Genomic DNA, 13,981 nt, shown 5'->3' on the forward strand with positions numbered 1-13,981 from the left:
CTCTGTCAAAGACAGTCAATCCCAGTCATGGAAACAATATAGTGAAAGAAATCAGACTGCACATCATGTTTCATCTTCATCTGCTAGAGTCTTTATCTTACTGGTCCATACTCTGCAAGTGTTGCAGTTGATTTCAGATATGGAGTCAGGTTTTATGAAACTAAACATCATGTGCTAGACATCACAGCATTTCCTACATGAACAGAATAAAAAACTATATCACCTTTTTAGTGACAGAGAAGAGGGGAAAAAAAAATATATATATATATGTATATCTATATATGTGGCTTGGGTTGGGGAGAGGGGCAGGGAACAATTCTAGACAGCTTGTGTTGTTTGGCCCAACCAGCATATGCTTGAAATTAGGCAACCACATTCTTTAAAACCTCATCCTTTTTTCCAGTAGACCTACCCTAATCTTAGCCATGTTATTCAACATAAGACTTTTTTTTTTTTTTTGTGAGGAGATCAGCCCTGTGCTAACATTTGCCAATCCTCCTCTTTTTTTGCTGAGGAAGACTGGCCTTGGGCTAACATCCATGCCCATCTTCCTCCACTTTTTATATGGGACGCCGCCACAGCATGGCTTGACAAGCAGTGTCTCGGTGTGCACCCGGGATCTGAACCAGCGAACCCCGGGCCGCCACAGAGGAGCGCATGCACTTAACCGCTTGCGCCACCAGGCTGGCCCCAACATAAGATTTAATGCCTTCAGATTTCCATTGAGCAAAATATATCTTTAGTTTAATTTTCATTTAATTCAGCAGTATTGTTGAGACACAGGTAAAGAATACATTTTAAAATCTTTTTCATTGTTTATTCCACCCGTGGTCAGTGGATGAGCCTTCAGAGATGAGTTCAAATGTCATGCATCTTTTCTATAAAGATCCAACTATTTCCCACAGATATCAACCATTCTTTCCTCAGTATTCTATAACATTTTTTCACAGTGCTAGTGTAGAACTTATGACATTATAATATAGTCAGTATCTGTCTCCCACATTAGATTCTGAGTTCTGTTAAGGGCAGAGCTGTATCTTACTATGTTTGAATTCTCTCAGCTTCTGGTATAGTAGTACCTGCCACATATTAAAGGCTTAACACATTCATTCAAAAACCTTAGAAACTACATTTGCTATATTAAATGGAAAAGAGGCATTCAGATACGAATGGATCACTACTAATGGGGCTTCTGACGACTGAGGTTCACAAAATCTTGAAAAACTGAGGGAGAGTTTTGGACTGGGTATCCTTGAGAAAATATAACCTCTGAGAACATGTTCTGCTTACTGGTTACTAAAGTTCAGTTGGCATGATTCTTGAAACTGTGAAGAACTCATCAAACTTTTCATCTAGACAGATGCATGGAATCCAAATGTGAAATGAACAATTCTAAAATTCATTTCACATTCCACTTTAGTCAGTGATCCATTTATCAAAAAGGCAGTAAAATATAGTTTCCATTTTTGATGTCATCCAAGTTGTCAATAAAGTCACAGGAATCAAAATGGCTAAATCTGTGGTGGTATAATTATATCAAGGGCTAATGAGTCTTTTAGGTAAGGCAGATGATGGTCAGATCTCAGACTGCATTTGTTTCTCCTTTACCATCCTTAGAAGAATTACAAGAGATGTGCTAGACAGAGAAATGAACTAAGAAAATATGAAGGAATTTGCCAGGGTGAAGAGAGTGGTGTTCATACGAGTTGAAATAAGGCAGATAAAAAGCATTTCTTGGCTTGTCAGGAAAGTATACTTTTTTACAATTGCTTTTGTTGGACCAAGTCCTTTTACTCTCTCTAAAGGCTTCCTATACTTGAGAAGGAATCGATCTGAGGTAAAGCGTTGGGGGCCTAGAACAGTGGTGCATAAAACAAACCTGCAACTTGAGTGTGCATCAGAATTACCTAGAGAGCTTGTTAAAAAGATATATGGCTGTCCCCCAACCTCAGACTTTTCTGATTCAGCAGCTCTAGAGCACAAGAATTTGCACTTCTAACAAGTTTCCAGCTGAGGCTAATACCGCTGGCCTATGGAACCACTGGCTTAGAAGAAATATGAAAGTAAGCTTTGGTCAATTCTAACTGTCACTGTATTCCACTCCCACTGGATTGTAAACTCTTTGAGAGCCCATATGCAGTTGAATAATCTCTGTATATCTCAAAAGATTTAACAATATGCCTTAATTTTATTTATTTTTTCCCCCAAAGCCCCAGTAGATAGTTGTATGTCCTAGCTGCACATCCTTCTAGTTGCTGTATGTGGGACGCGGCCTCAGCATGGCCGGAGAAGTGGTGCGCGCCCGGGATCCGAACCCGGGCCGCCAGCAGCGGAGCGCGAACACTTAACCACTAAGCCACAGGGCCGGCCCAACAATATGCCTTAAACACGTAGGTTTTCATTAAATGTTGTCTAGAATATCCTTATCAATAGTTCATTCTAACTCTGTTCATGTGAATGCAAATAACTGCTTTGAAAAAAGCAATTGGAAATCAAAGCAGGAAGTTGCACAAATATTTATACACCCATGTTCATAGCAGTAATATTCACAATAGCCAAAAGGTAGAAGCAATCCATGTGTCTATCGACAGATAAATGGATAAACAAAATGTGGTATATCCATACAACAGAATATCATTCAGCCTTAAAAAGAAATTGACACATGCTACAACATGGATGAACCCAGAGAACATTATGCTAAGTGAAATAAGCCAGGCACAGAAGGACAAATATTTTATAATTCCACTTATTTGAGGTACCTAGAGAAGTCAAATTCATAGAGACAGAAAGTAGAATGGTGGTTGTGAGGGGCTGGAGGAATAGGGAGTTATTGTTTAATGGGTAGAGTTTCAATTGGGGGAGATAAAAAAGTCCTAAAGGTGGATGGTGGTGGTGATAGTTGCACAATATTAATTATCAATGTACTTAATGCCAGAGTACACTTAAAAATGGTAAATTTTACATTACATATATTTTACTTCAATAAAAATAAAACAAAAAGCAACTAGGTGTAACATCCTTTCACAAGCCCCCATCCTTCAGTAGTGCTTTTAGCTAAGCTGTTGCTTTTTAATTTGAATACTTGCACAGTTATAATTTCACTGTAACTTAAAATGTTATGCAAAATGTGGATTTGCATAACATAACATTTGATGGTGGAGCTGCTACACAACATATCACTATAACAGGCAGCATCATGTAGTGGTTAAGCAGCACAGGCTCGGAGCCAATCTTGGAGCTGGATCTCAATCCCAGCTTCACCACTGTTGTTTAGGGTCACACAGATTTTACAGTGTCTTAGTTTCGCCATATGTAAAACTGGAATAATCAGAGTATCTATCACAAAGGATAAATGAAGTGCTTAGAACAGTTCCTAGTGCACAGTAAGTACCATATATGTGTGAGCTACCATTATTATATATTTATAGACTATAATTTGCATTGTAGGGCATTGTTTCTCAAAGTGCAGTCCATGAATTACCTGCATCAGAATCATCTGGGTAGTTTGTTTAAAATGCCGATTTCTAGATCTATCCCAAATCTTCTGAAACAATAGCTGGATATAGGTTCCACTGTATAAAACTTACTGCTGCAAGGAAGAAAAAGTGGAATGGGAATGGGAAGCACCTGAATTCAGATAGTGACCAGAGGCCATCCAGGAATGGAGAACCAGGGGCACTGGCCAGAGGATACATCTCCCAAACTTTCTAGATGATGAGAATCACAGAATTTTCTGACTCAGATTGTGCCTCTTCTGCAAATGTCTTTTCAAAAAAGTTAGTCTTTTCAAAGAAAGTTGGGCAAACACTGCTCCAGAGATTCCCACAGATTTCTAGTATTCCCCAGTTCTGCTTTAAATTCCAGGTGTGGCTAGACGGCCTGTGCTCTAGGAAGAAGTTCAAGGTACCAAGTGAATCCGCTCACTGAAAAGCACTTAAGCACTACTGAGCAGTAGGTCACAAAAGATGTGGTCTTGTTCTCTACCCATAAAGAACTTGCTATATAGTGAACTGTAAAACCCGTACTTTATCTTCTTACCTGGAACTTTAAATTGTGAACCAAGTCATAGACTTCAAAGTTGGTCTAGAGCAATGTGGTCCCTAAACCCAGCGGCATCAGCATCAAACTGTTAGAAATGTAAACTATCAGGTCTTATCCCAGAAGCTCTGGGGTTGGGGCTCAGCAATTTGTAGTTTAATAAGCCCTCAAGGTGATTCTAATATTCTCTCAAGTGTGGGAACCACTGGCCAAACAAAAGGAATCTCCTTCAGCACTTTCTCCACCATAACGTAGACGAATACTTCCAGTACTTTGCTTCCCTCCCAGTCTATTAATCTCTCCCCTCCCCACCCCATATCCAATTAATCAGATTCACAAAAATAATCTATACATTTCAAAAAGAACATAAAACTTTATTAAGAACATCTTATATTGTCATCAGATACAGCCAAAGAAAAAGGGGTAAAGAAACAGGGAAACTTCATCTTCCCATGTGCTACTGCCACCTCAGAACAGACTCGTGTGGATGGCTAGATTACAGATGGCAACAAATGCTCTGTATAAATAAATTCAGTAAGTAACACAATGCTCCCTTTCTACACAGAGAACTGGGTTTACTCTTTAACAAGCTTTCATATAGTGCAACAACTATGAAACAAGACTACATCTTTAGGAGCTATTTCTTAATAGAATACAAAGCAGTTTAGTAGCTTTATGTTATTTCATATAAATTTTTAAAATGGAAAATTCAGAAAGGACATTTTAACCTTCCCAATTAATTTGTACTTCTGAGTTTTTAGATTTCTCAGAACCAGTTCAATAACCACACTTTAATAGATGAATTGCTCATCTACAGTGACAACTGACAAACTAGTTTTGTTCTTTTAATTTTGCAAATCAAAATAACCAGGTCATCCCAGCTTTTGCTGATTCTGAAGTTCTTATAGAAAAACCTGATTCAGAGTGCACGTGAGAAGAGGTACCAAAATAGCTGCATCTGGACTGGTTTTCCTAGAGGGGGAGGTTGGCTATTGAGCACAGCTGATTTTCTCAGACTCCGGGGTTCCCCCATGTGGTTCTTTTATTTACTGTAGTAATGGAAGGAGCAGAAGGAACGCCAGGGAATCTGTTCAAATTGCCAGTTCAGACAGCTCTCTGCACTGTTTATGGAGAAATGAGTGATGGCATCCATTCAAACTACAGTACCCCTGCTGCAAGTGTGGTGACACGCTTTTCTCTGGAGGGGCCAGGCCAAATCTAACCCCATTTCTTGAGAAAATGTAGTCTACCTTTTAGAAAGGAAGACTCTTTACTGCTAAGGCTTACCATGTTAACTATCATAAGGCTGAAAACGTAACTTCTAATGCAGACTATATCATTTGTGTTTACAGTCAGTGAATTAACCAATAAGTGAAGGTTTGTGGAGGATTGGTCAAAAGGTGGGATTGGGGGTAAAATTCAGGTTGAGTACTATCACTTATCACAAATCGCATCAAGCTCTTTAAAAAAATAATGCATTTTTATCATAAATATTTAGAGCAGATATTGTCATTAAAATCAATATCTAAGTCAGAAGTCTGTCTTAAATGGTGAAAATATTCCAACAAACTTCTAACAGATTTCAAATCTTCCCAGGAGTACATAGTTTATAAATTAGTTTTAAATGGAAAAAAATAAATTTTGAATGGATAAATCACTTTAACAGATCATAAATAAGGTCAAAATGTTGAAAATAAATTAATACACAAGTTTTTGCTTTCACTTTAACAACAAAAACTAATATGGTATACTTTTATAACAGGTATAACCAGGTTTTTATAACTGTGCATTTGTTACCCGCCCCCCGCCCCCCGCTGAATCTTTTTCTTACATATCCTACACCTAGGGACAGACGTACACAAGTGAGACACCCCAATGTGTGACTCTGGCTGCTGCACACCATATCCTTAATTAGAGTGACGGTACAAATGCTGGTCAGGCCCTACTATTAGTAATTTGTCAACCACTTTACAAGTTAATTACATTCATGATTAATTAAGTGGATTAGGTTCCCAGGTGAGCTTTCTGTGGTAGTGTTCACAGGGAACCTAACCACTGTTTCTGTGAGAAAATGTGCCCGAGTCCCAGAAGCCGATTAAAAAACTTTGGAATATAAACCATATATGGATGGGGACTACTTATACGTGTGTCTGTTTTGGAGAAAGGTCAAATTGTTAAAAGAACTGTTACAGAACCACTGGCTATTAAAAATAAACATTTGCCTTCTCCTTCACATATAAATTCATTTTAACTATAGTCTCTAATACTGAGAAAGAAAGAGTGAAGCCATTCAGACTAGTGAGACATAATTGGCTTGTGGGATTTAAAAGATGTTTTATTGACTATCTAATTTGAATCTGCTTACAATGAAAAGAAAATGTCTAATATGTAAAGTAATGAATGAAAAAAATGTTTATCCTAAACCATTATTGAGTACAAATCCACAGCTTAACAATGTGATTTAAAAAGGAAGCAGGAGAGCATGCAACTGCTCTAACACACAGGGTTAGAAATAAAAGGCTAAAGTACATTTGTTTTGGTAATTCTAAATATACAAATATAATATTTACCAGATCTACCCTGTAGTGTAGCACTGCTTAATTTCCAAATATACAGTCATTCAAAAACCTTAAGGAAACATTAAAAATGTTCCAGGCTACTTTACTGAACGTTAATGAATATTGTTTTCATGAGATATTAGAGCTAAAAATGCTATTGTTTTAAAGTTAAATGGCTAAAGGAATAATAAAAGTATCATTATTTTATGTTTCTTTTAATCCCATGAATGGCTTTATGTTAAAGGGATCAATTATGTTAAAAGGAGACTGATCTGACAAACAGAAATCAGTTCCAGAATCAGAGTTGTCTTCTTGGTAGGATGTCAAAATTTACAACATCTCTAAAGCATTTTCATATTAATCTACTCAAATAATTCTAAAGTTAATCAGGGGGTCCCTATTTAACACTCCCTTTATTCTACACTGGCAGTTGGAATGGAACCCCTATAGTGCTACTGAGGAAAAGTTCTCTAGGCTATGATCTGACCCTCAAAATGACATCCATGTTTAGTGTTAAATTACTGACCTCTAGGGAATAAGGAATCAAAGACATTGAGAGGCACAGAAACGATATTTTGGTGGGGGACAAGGGTGAAGATTAAGTTGGAACATTTAGTCCCTTCTACAATCAAGTCCTAATTATACCATAATAAAGTCTCAAACAACCCCTGATTAGTTCTTCCCCTTTAGGAATTACATACTATATAGTGATTAGATACTGAAGAAAATAAAGAAAAACATTTGAAAATACATGAAGAAACAGAAACATGGAATTTCTCACAAGGCCCTGGATCAAAAAAATTTACAAAGAGATCTTTTGAAAATAATCACTATTTGTGAGCTTATTAATACACAGAGATCATCACTTTGTTTAAACTAAGTCAATGTTAACTTACCAATAAAATAGTAAACAAACCAACATTTTAAACAATTTTATAAATTACTTGTCGTTTCTTTTGTTAGTGTCACTCTCTCAACAATATACAAAAATAACGCTACAGGACTATCCACCTAACCTGTCTCCATCTCTTGCAAAGTCCTGGGCCCTAGAAAGAGACTGGTCATCAATCTTCACTGTAGATGTCCCCCGCAAAGGGCAGGTGCATGTGGCTGCCAGTGACATTAGGCAATCGAGATAAGTCTGGCAGGCTCTGGATCCGGGACCTGAGTTCTTTGCGCACCAGGGAAACTCTGGCTAACTTGCGCTTGTATTCCTGTAACATCAAACCACTTTCATTAGCATTCTGGGAGTTCAGAGAAGAGCTATCTAGCTAATGCTCTGCATAAAATCTGGTACTATACTCAGTTAATTCTGAATAAAAAAAGAGGATTACAATGCCAGCTTTAGGATCAAAAGAGGGACTTGGGAAATATACAACTAAGTAAATTCTATTATTATTATGAAAAACCACAATCTTAATCTGTTGTTTCATACCTGTAAAAAGACTAGTGTATTAATATACTTAACCTCAGCACATAAGATTTTCACAAGTCCTTGAGCTGGGACAAGAAAAATTACACATTTATTTTCACAAACCAAAACTGAAAGTTAGCATTGTTTCCATTGTAAATGTTGGCAACAAACCAAAGAAGTATTATCAGGACCTGTGCATTTATCTCCAATAGACACCAATTGCTTTAATATTACATTACAGTTTTTTACAACTATCTTGAAATACTGTTTACATTTATCATTACTTTGAAATCATGGTAGTAGTTAGACCGACCACAAAATGTTATTTAATGTGTCAATAAAGAAGCATATATTACTGTACAAATTTTATTATTTCAATAACTGCGCTTCAATATAACTTGTTTCCTTTGTAATGCTATGCATTTTATTTCCTATATCTAAAATATTTAACTTGAGAAGGGGTCCAAGGCTTCACCAGACCACCAAAGAATTCCAATGGCACAAAAAAGGTTAGGAAACCCTGCAACAGTAGCAGCCAGAGACGGGAAACCAATCAAGATCATGTTTGGCTTAGAGGGAAACAGCCCATTCTCTAGAGTGGAAATATCTCTTTTTAACTGAAGTTTCCAGACTTCCACATGGGGAGAGAGGATCTTTCTATAGTCCACTACCTAGTGGACGTGGGATGTAAAGGGGGGAACCTAGAAAATGGGTGTTCTTCCTTCTGGAAAGAATAGAACCTCTTCCCTCCCTCTAACCAAGGCTGATCTCACAAACAAGACAGAGCAGGTGAGTGATAACCTTTCATTTTGGGTAGAAGGCCTATCCACAAAGAGCCATTCTTCTTTAGTGTTTCTCAACTCTGACTGTACACCAGAAACACCTAGGAAATTCTGGAAGAAACTCAGATTTTTCGAGAGAACTCCAGCCCCACTACATATCAATTAAATGTGAATCTCTGGAAGTGGGTCCAGAGCTCGTGAATTCTGTAAAAGTTCCCAAAAGCATGTTAATACACAGCCAGAGGGGCCGGCTCCATGGCTTAGCAGTTAAGTGAGTGCGCTCCACTACTGGCGGCCCGGGTTCAGATCCCGGGTGCGCACTGACCCACCGCTTCTCCAGCCATGCTGAGGTGGCGTCCCACATACAGCAACTAGAAGGATGTGCAACTGTGACATACAACTATCTACTGGGGCTTTGGGGAAAAAGAGGAGGAGATGTTAGCTCAGAGCTGGTCTTCCTCGGCAAAAAGAGGAGGATTGGCATGGATGTTAGCTCAGGGCTGATCTTCCTCACATACACACACAAAAAATATACAGCCAGAATTGTGAACTACTTCTCCAAAGTTTTTCTGCCTAAAATGAAATCAACCAATGAGGTTTCTTTGTATTACTGACCTCCTCTTTTAAGGAATAACTACAACTGGGGAAATGGAAAGTGTTAAACAAAACAGATGAGGTCTCCCGCCTTCACAAAGCTAACATTTCAGGGGGAAGGAGGCATAAAAAACATGCAAATACTATTTCATGTATAAATACAATGAAGAAAAGAAAGTTGGGCAACAGGAGAATAAAATGGAGCAATGTAGGGGGGAGAGTCAAGGCTACTTTACAAGTAAACAAAAAAAAAGAGGATTAAGGGTTTAAAACTTTTAAGTTTCAGAACCACTGACCTAGAGGAGACTGACTTCCAGCACAACAGCAGGAGGAGCTCAACTGACCCACTTCCCAGGGAAACTGGTGAGGACTATTTTTAAAAACCACAATAATCACTTAAAACCTCTGGAAATGATCCTAAGGGCAAAGAAACATCTATTCAAGAAAATGTATGAAAATTCAGTAAGAAAGACAAGAATCTGTGGCATCTAAACCAAGATGCTCCCTCCCTCCCCACACCCAGCTCAGTACTGCAGCCTCCACTTTAGACTGCTGCAGACCAGATCACAGGGATCACTCTCCCTGCAGCACCCAGACAGAGGGCTTTATTCCTGGGAGGGCACCAGCATTTCTCAGCCTACCCCCAGCTACTTGATACTAAGGCTAAGTCTCAAGAGAGTGTGTAGTTAAGAGTCTCATTTGTGAAACAGAGGCTCTACCTTGCATGTGGCAAGCTGAGAATACTGGGGCACTGGTAACCCTTGCCCCCAACTCAAGAGGTGGTGCTCTACACCAGAAGAGGCATGCTGAGAGGAACAAAGGTTGCTGCACTCCTCCCCTTCACCAAGAGCTCAGCCCCTATAGCGGGGTTTTACTCCAAGAAAAGCTTGCCATTGTCCCCACCCCTAGTTCCAGAGCCCTGACTCAAAGATTTGGCTGAAGGAAGAAGCAGACAGTAAAACAGATAGATCCTAATCTCTTCACAAAGGAACTGACTTTATTAACAAAAACAGCAAGCAGAAATTCAAGCCTAAGGGTGCTGTCAAGAACAGTGGAAGTTATGATGAAAGGCAATTAGGAAGAGATTATGATAGAGGCTGAAGTGTAGGCCAACTAGTTTGCAGGAGAGAAACAGGGAATAAGACAGCTCGGAAGAGCCCTCCTGGTGTCCGAACAAGTATCTAACACTGACATGAGAAACAAAATCAGTACCTTGAAGAGATATCTGCACCCCCATGTTCACTGCAGCATTATTCACAAAAGCCAAGATATGGAAGCAACCTAAGTCTCTGCTGACAGATGAATGGATAAAGAAGATGTGGTGTATATATATACACAATGGAATATTATTCAGCCGTGAGAAAGAAGGAAATTGTGTCGTTTGCAACAACATGGACAAACCTAGAGGACATTATGCTAAGTGAAATGAGCCAGACAGAGAAAGACAAATACTGTATAATCTCACTTCTACATGGAATCTACCAAAAAAAAAAAAAGGTGAACCCACAGAAATAGAGTAGAATGGTTACCAGGGGCTGAGGTGGTGGGGCGGGGTGGGAGGGAGATGGGGAGATGCTGGTCAAAAGGTACAAAGCCTTTAGTTATGAGCAAACTCTGCAAATCTATGTACAGCATGGTGACTAGAGTTAATAATACTTTGTTGTGTAGTTGAAATTTGCTGAGAGCAGACCTTAAGTGTTCTCACCACACACACAAAAGTTAACTATGTGAAGTGATAGATGTGTTAATTAACCTGATTATAGTAATCATTTCACAAAGTATAAATACGTCAAATCATCATGCTGGACATTTTAAATTTATACAATTTTATTTGGCAATTTTACCTTAGTAAAACTGTGGGGGGAAAAAAGAAGAAATAGCTCTCTTTTTTCTACTAGTAAACCAAAGAAAACTACCCTAAGCATGACAGAGAAAACAAACATAGGCCCAGTGGCAAATATGTATCAAAGAAAGTGAGAGGTGTTGCAGCCTCATCTGAAAAGCCAATCAATAGGTAAAGCCACTACATGTTTTATAAATCCCTCTCACACTCTTCTCATTCTTTTCTAACAAAACCAGCATTTTGCAAACAGCTTTCAAAATGCTTATTTTGTGTTTTAACTTAAATAACTTTTCTTTCTAAATGAATTTAATTCTGTTCCAGCCCCAAAGGAGAAGGACCTGAAATTTAAATTTAAATAAAAAATTGCCCAAAAGCCAAACCATTAAAACATTAAGCCTCTCCTTTTAGCAGTGAATACTAAACTGATATATACTACTTTTACTGCAAATTTATAATATTCTAGCCATTTTGTGGGTTTAAAAGCCTTTTGATGCAAATCAAAAGCACAATGAGGTGACGTACGGATCATGGCGGAGTGAGCTTTCCCCAATGAACTCTCCCCCTCTAAGACACAACAAACAAGACATTCATATACCAAGAGAAGTTATTCACACAACACAAGGGACATCTGAGGGACCCACACAGCCGTACATCCAAGGGCGTAGGCGCTGGAATCCCCAGAGGAAGTGCAAGGAGGTAAGAGGAGCTCCCTGCCTTCCCTAAGGACTGCGAACCTGAGACGGAGACCACGTGGCTCTCTGAGTGAGGCGGGTAGGGGCGGCCCTCCAAGGAAAAACCAGTGCTCTCCAAGATCCCTCACAGCCTGTGGGGAACTCCCCTATGGAGGGAGCAGAACTGTGGCACGGATGCCTTTGACAAGCCAGCACTTCAGGAGAGCACAGAGTGACAGGGAAGCAAGAAACCCCTGGGACTGGGGAGGCGAAAGTAAGCGCCCCGCTCCCCTCCACCCCCGACGTCCACCCGGTGCTTCAGCACAGCAGCCCTGCAGCTTCAGCTCAGCGGTGCTTCAGCTTGGCTCTGACCCCAGCCCCAGTGGCTCCGGCTGGCTGGGACAAGATCGCGCCACAGCCCCAGCTGCCCTGGCTCGACCGTGCCACAGCCCCAGCTGCTTCTGCTTGGCCGCACTCAGGCTCCAGCTGTTTTGGCGTCAGCTACTTCGGCCCAGCTGCACTCCAGCTCCAGCTTCTGTGGCCCACCTGCACTGCAGCTCCAGCTGTTTCGACCCAACTGCACTTCAGCTCCAGCTGTTCCCTGTGCTCCAGCTCCAGTTGCTTTCGCACTGCCACCCTGAGGCTTGGGTGTGCTCCAGCACCAGCTTCTACTGCCCAGTCGCGCCCGAGCCAGCTGCTTTGGCCTAGCCATGCTCCAGTCCCACCTGTTCCCAGGCTCCAGCTCCAGCCCCAGCAGCCTCCGCTTAGCCGCACTTCAGGTCAACCATGCTTCAGCCCAGCCACAGGCCAACCAGAGTACCCGCAGATTGAGGAGGGCTCAGAAGACACAACTCTTGACCCTCACTGAGTGGCGGCAGGAGGAAATTGCGACCAGATATCTTCAGAGTGAGGAAAAATAAGCCAACACCATCAGGCACTATGCAAAAATATATTAAATCTTCAAACGAGAAGAAAAATGACAAACACCCAGAAATCAACCCTGAAAGCACAGAAAGGTATAACCTTAATGACAGAGAATTCAAAATAGCTATCATAAAAAACCTCAACAAAATACAAGAAAATACAGATAGACAATTCAATGAAATCAGGAATTTTTTCACAAAAGAGATTGAAACTATAAAGAAAAACCAATCAGATATCTTGGAGATGAAAAACAGAATGGAGAAGATAAAGACAAATCTGGAAGCCTTAAGATCACAGGTGACAATACAGAGAAAAGAATTAGCAAGATTGAGGACAGCAATGCAGAAATGCTCCAGATGGAGGAGGAGAGAAAACTAAGACTTAAAAGAAATGAAGAAACTCTCCTAGAAATATCCAACTCAATTAGAAAATCCAACATCAGGATTAGGTAGTCCAGAGGAAGAAGAGAGGGGAAAAAGGAGCAGAGAACTTGTTCAAAGAAATAATACCTGAGAACTTCCCAAATCTGAGGAGGGAGCTGGAAATACCAGTGAATGAAACCAATAGATCTCCTAAATATATCAACACGAAAAGATCCTCTACATGGCATATAGTAGTACAGCTAGCAAAAGTCAACGACAAAGAAAAAATATTAAGGGCAGCTAGACAAAAAAAAAAAAAAATAACGTGCAAAGGAACTCCTATCAGGCTCTCAGCCGATTTCTCGACAGAAACTTTACAGGCTAGGAGAGAGTCGAACGATATATTTAAAATTCTGAAAGACAAAAACTTTCAGCTAAGAATACTCTATCCAGCGAAAATGTCCTTCAGATATGATGGAGAAATAATAACTATCCCTGATAAACAAAAGCTAAGGATATTCATTGCCACAGACCTCCACTACAAGAATTGCTCAGGAAGGCCCTCAAGCCTCAGAAAAAAAAAAGAGAAAGGGGATACGAAGCTTTAAACCAGGAAAAAAATAGGTAGACAAAATCAGAAAAATTGCAGCTCTATATCAGAATAGATTAGCAAACAATTATAAAACCAAAGATCAAGGGAAGGAAAACACCATGAATAAATATAACCTCATCACTTTAAACACAAACTCACAACATAAGATGGAATAAGTTGTGACAACAGTAACTTAAAAGGGG

The 13,981-nt window shown here is 39.8% G+C and overlaps 1 protein-coding gene across 4 annotated transcripts in view; it reads right to left on the minus strand.

Moving 5' to 3' along the window:
* Window positions 1–6,347: 6,347 nt before the first annotated feature.
* RPRD1A (regulation of nuclear pre-mRNA domain containing 1A) overlaps window positions 6,348–13,981 on the minus strand; it is an 85,113-nt gene continuing 77,479 nt past the window's right edge. For 2 of the 4 annotated variants that reach the window (XM_058557005.1, XM_058557009.1), the window contains one exon: window positions 6,348–7,810. In XM_058557005.1, the coding sequence (XP_058412988.1) occupies window positions 7,661–7,810 (150 nt within the window). In that variant the 3' untranslated portion in view covers window positions 6,348–7,660. The remainder of the gene's footprint in view (window positions 7,811–13,981) is intronic. The other 2 variants (XM_058557003.1, XM_058557007.1) reach the window with 1 other exon arrangement.

This window comes from Diceros bicornis, chromosome 16 (genome assembly GCF_020826845.1).
Source record: "Diceros bicornis minor isolate mBicDic1 chromosome 16, mDicBic1.mat.cur, whole genome shotgun sequence".
In the NCBI taxonomy this organism is placed as follows: domain Eukaryota; kingdom Metazoa; phylum Chordata; class Mammalia; order Perissodactyla; family Rhinocerotidae; genus Diceros; species Diceros bicornis.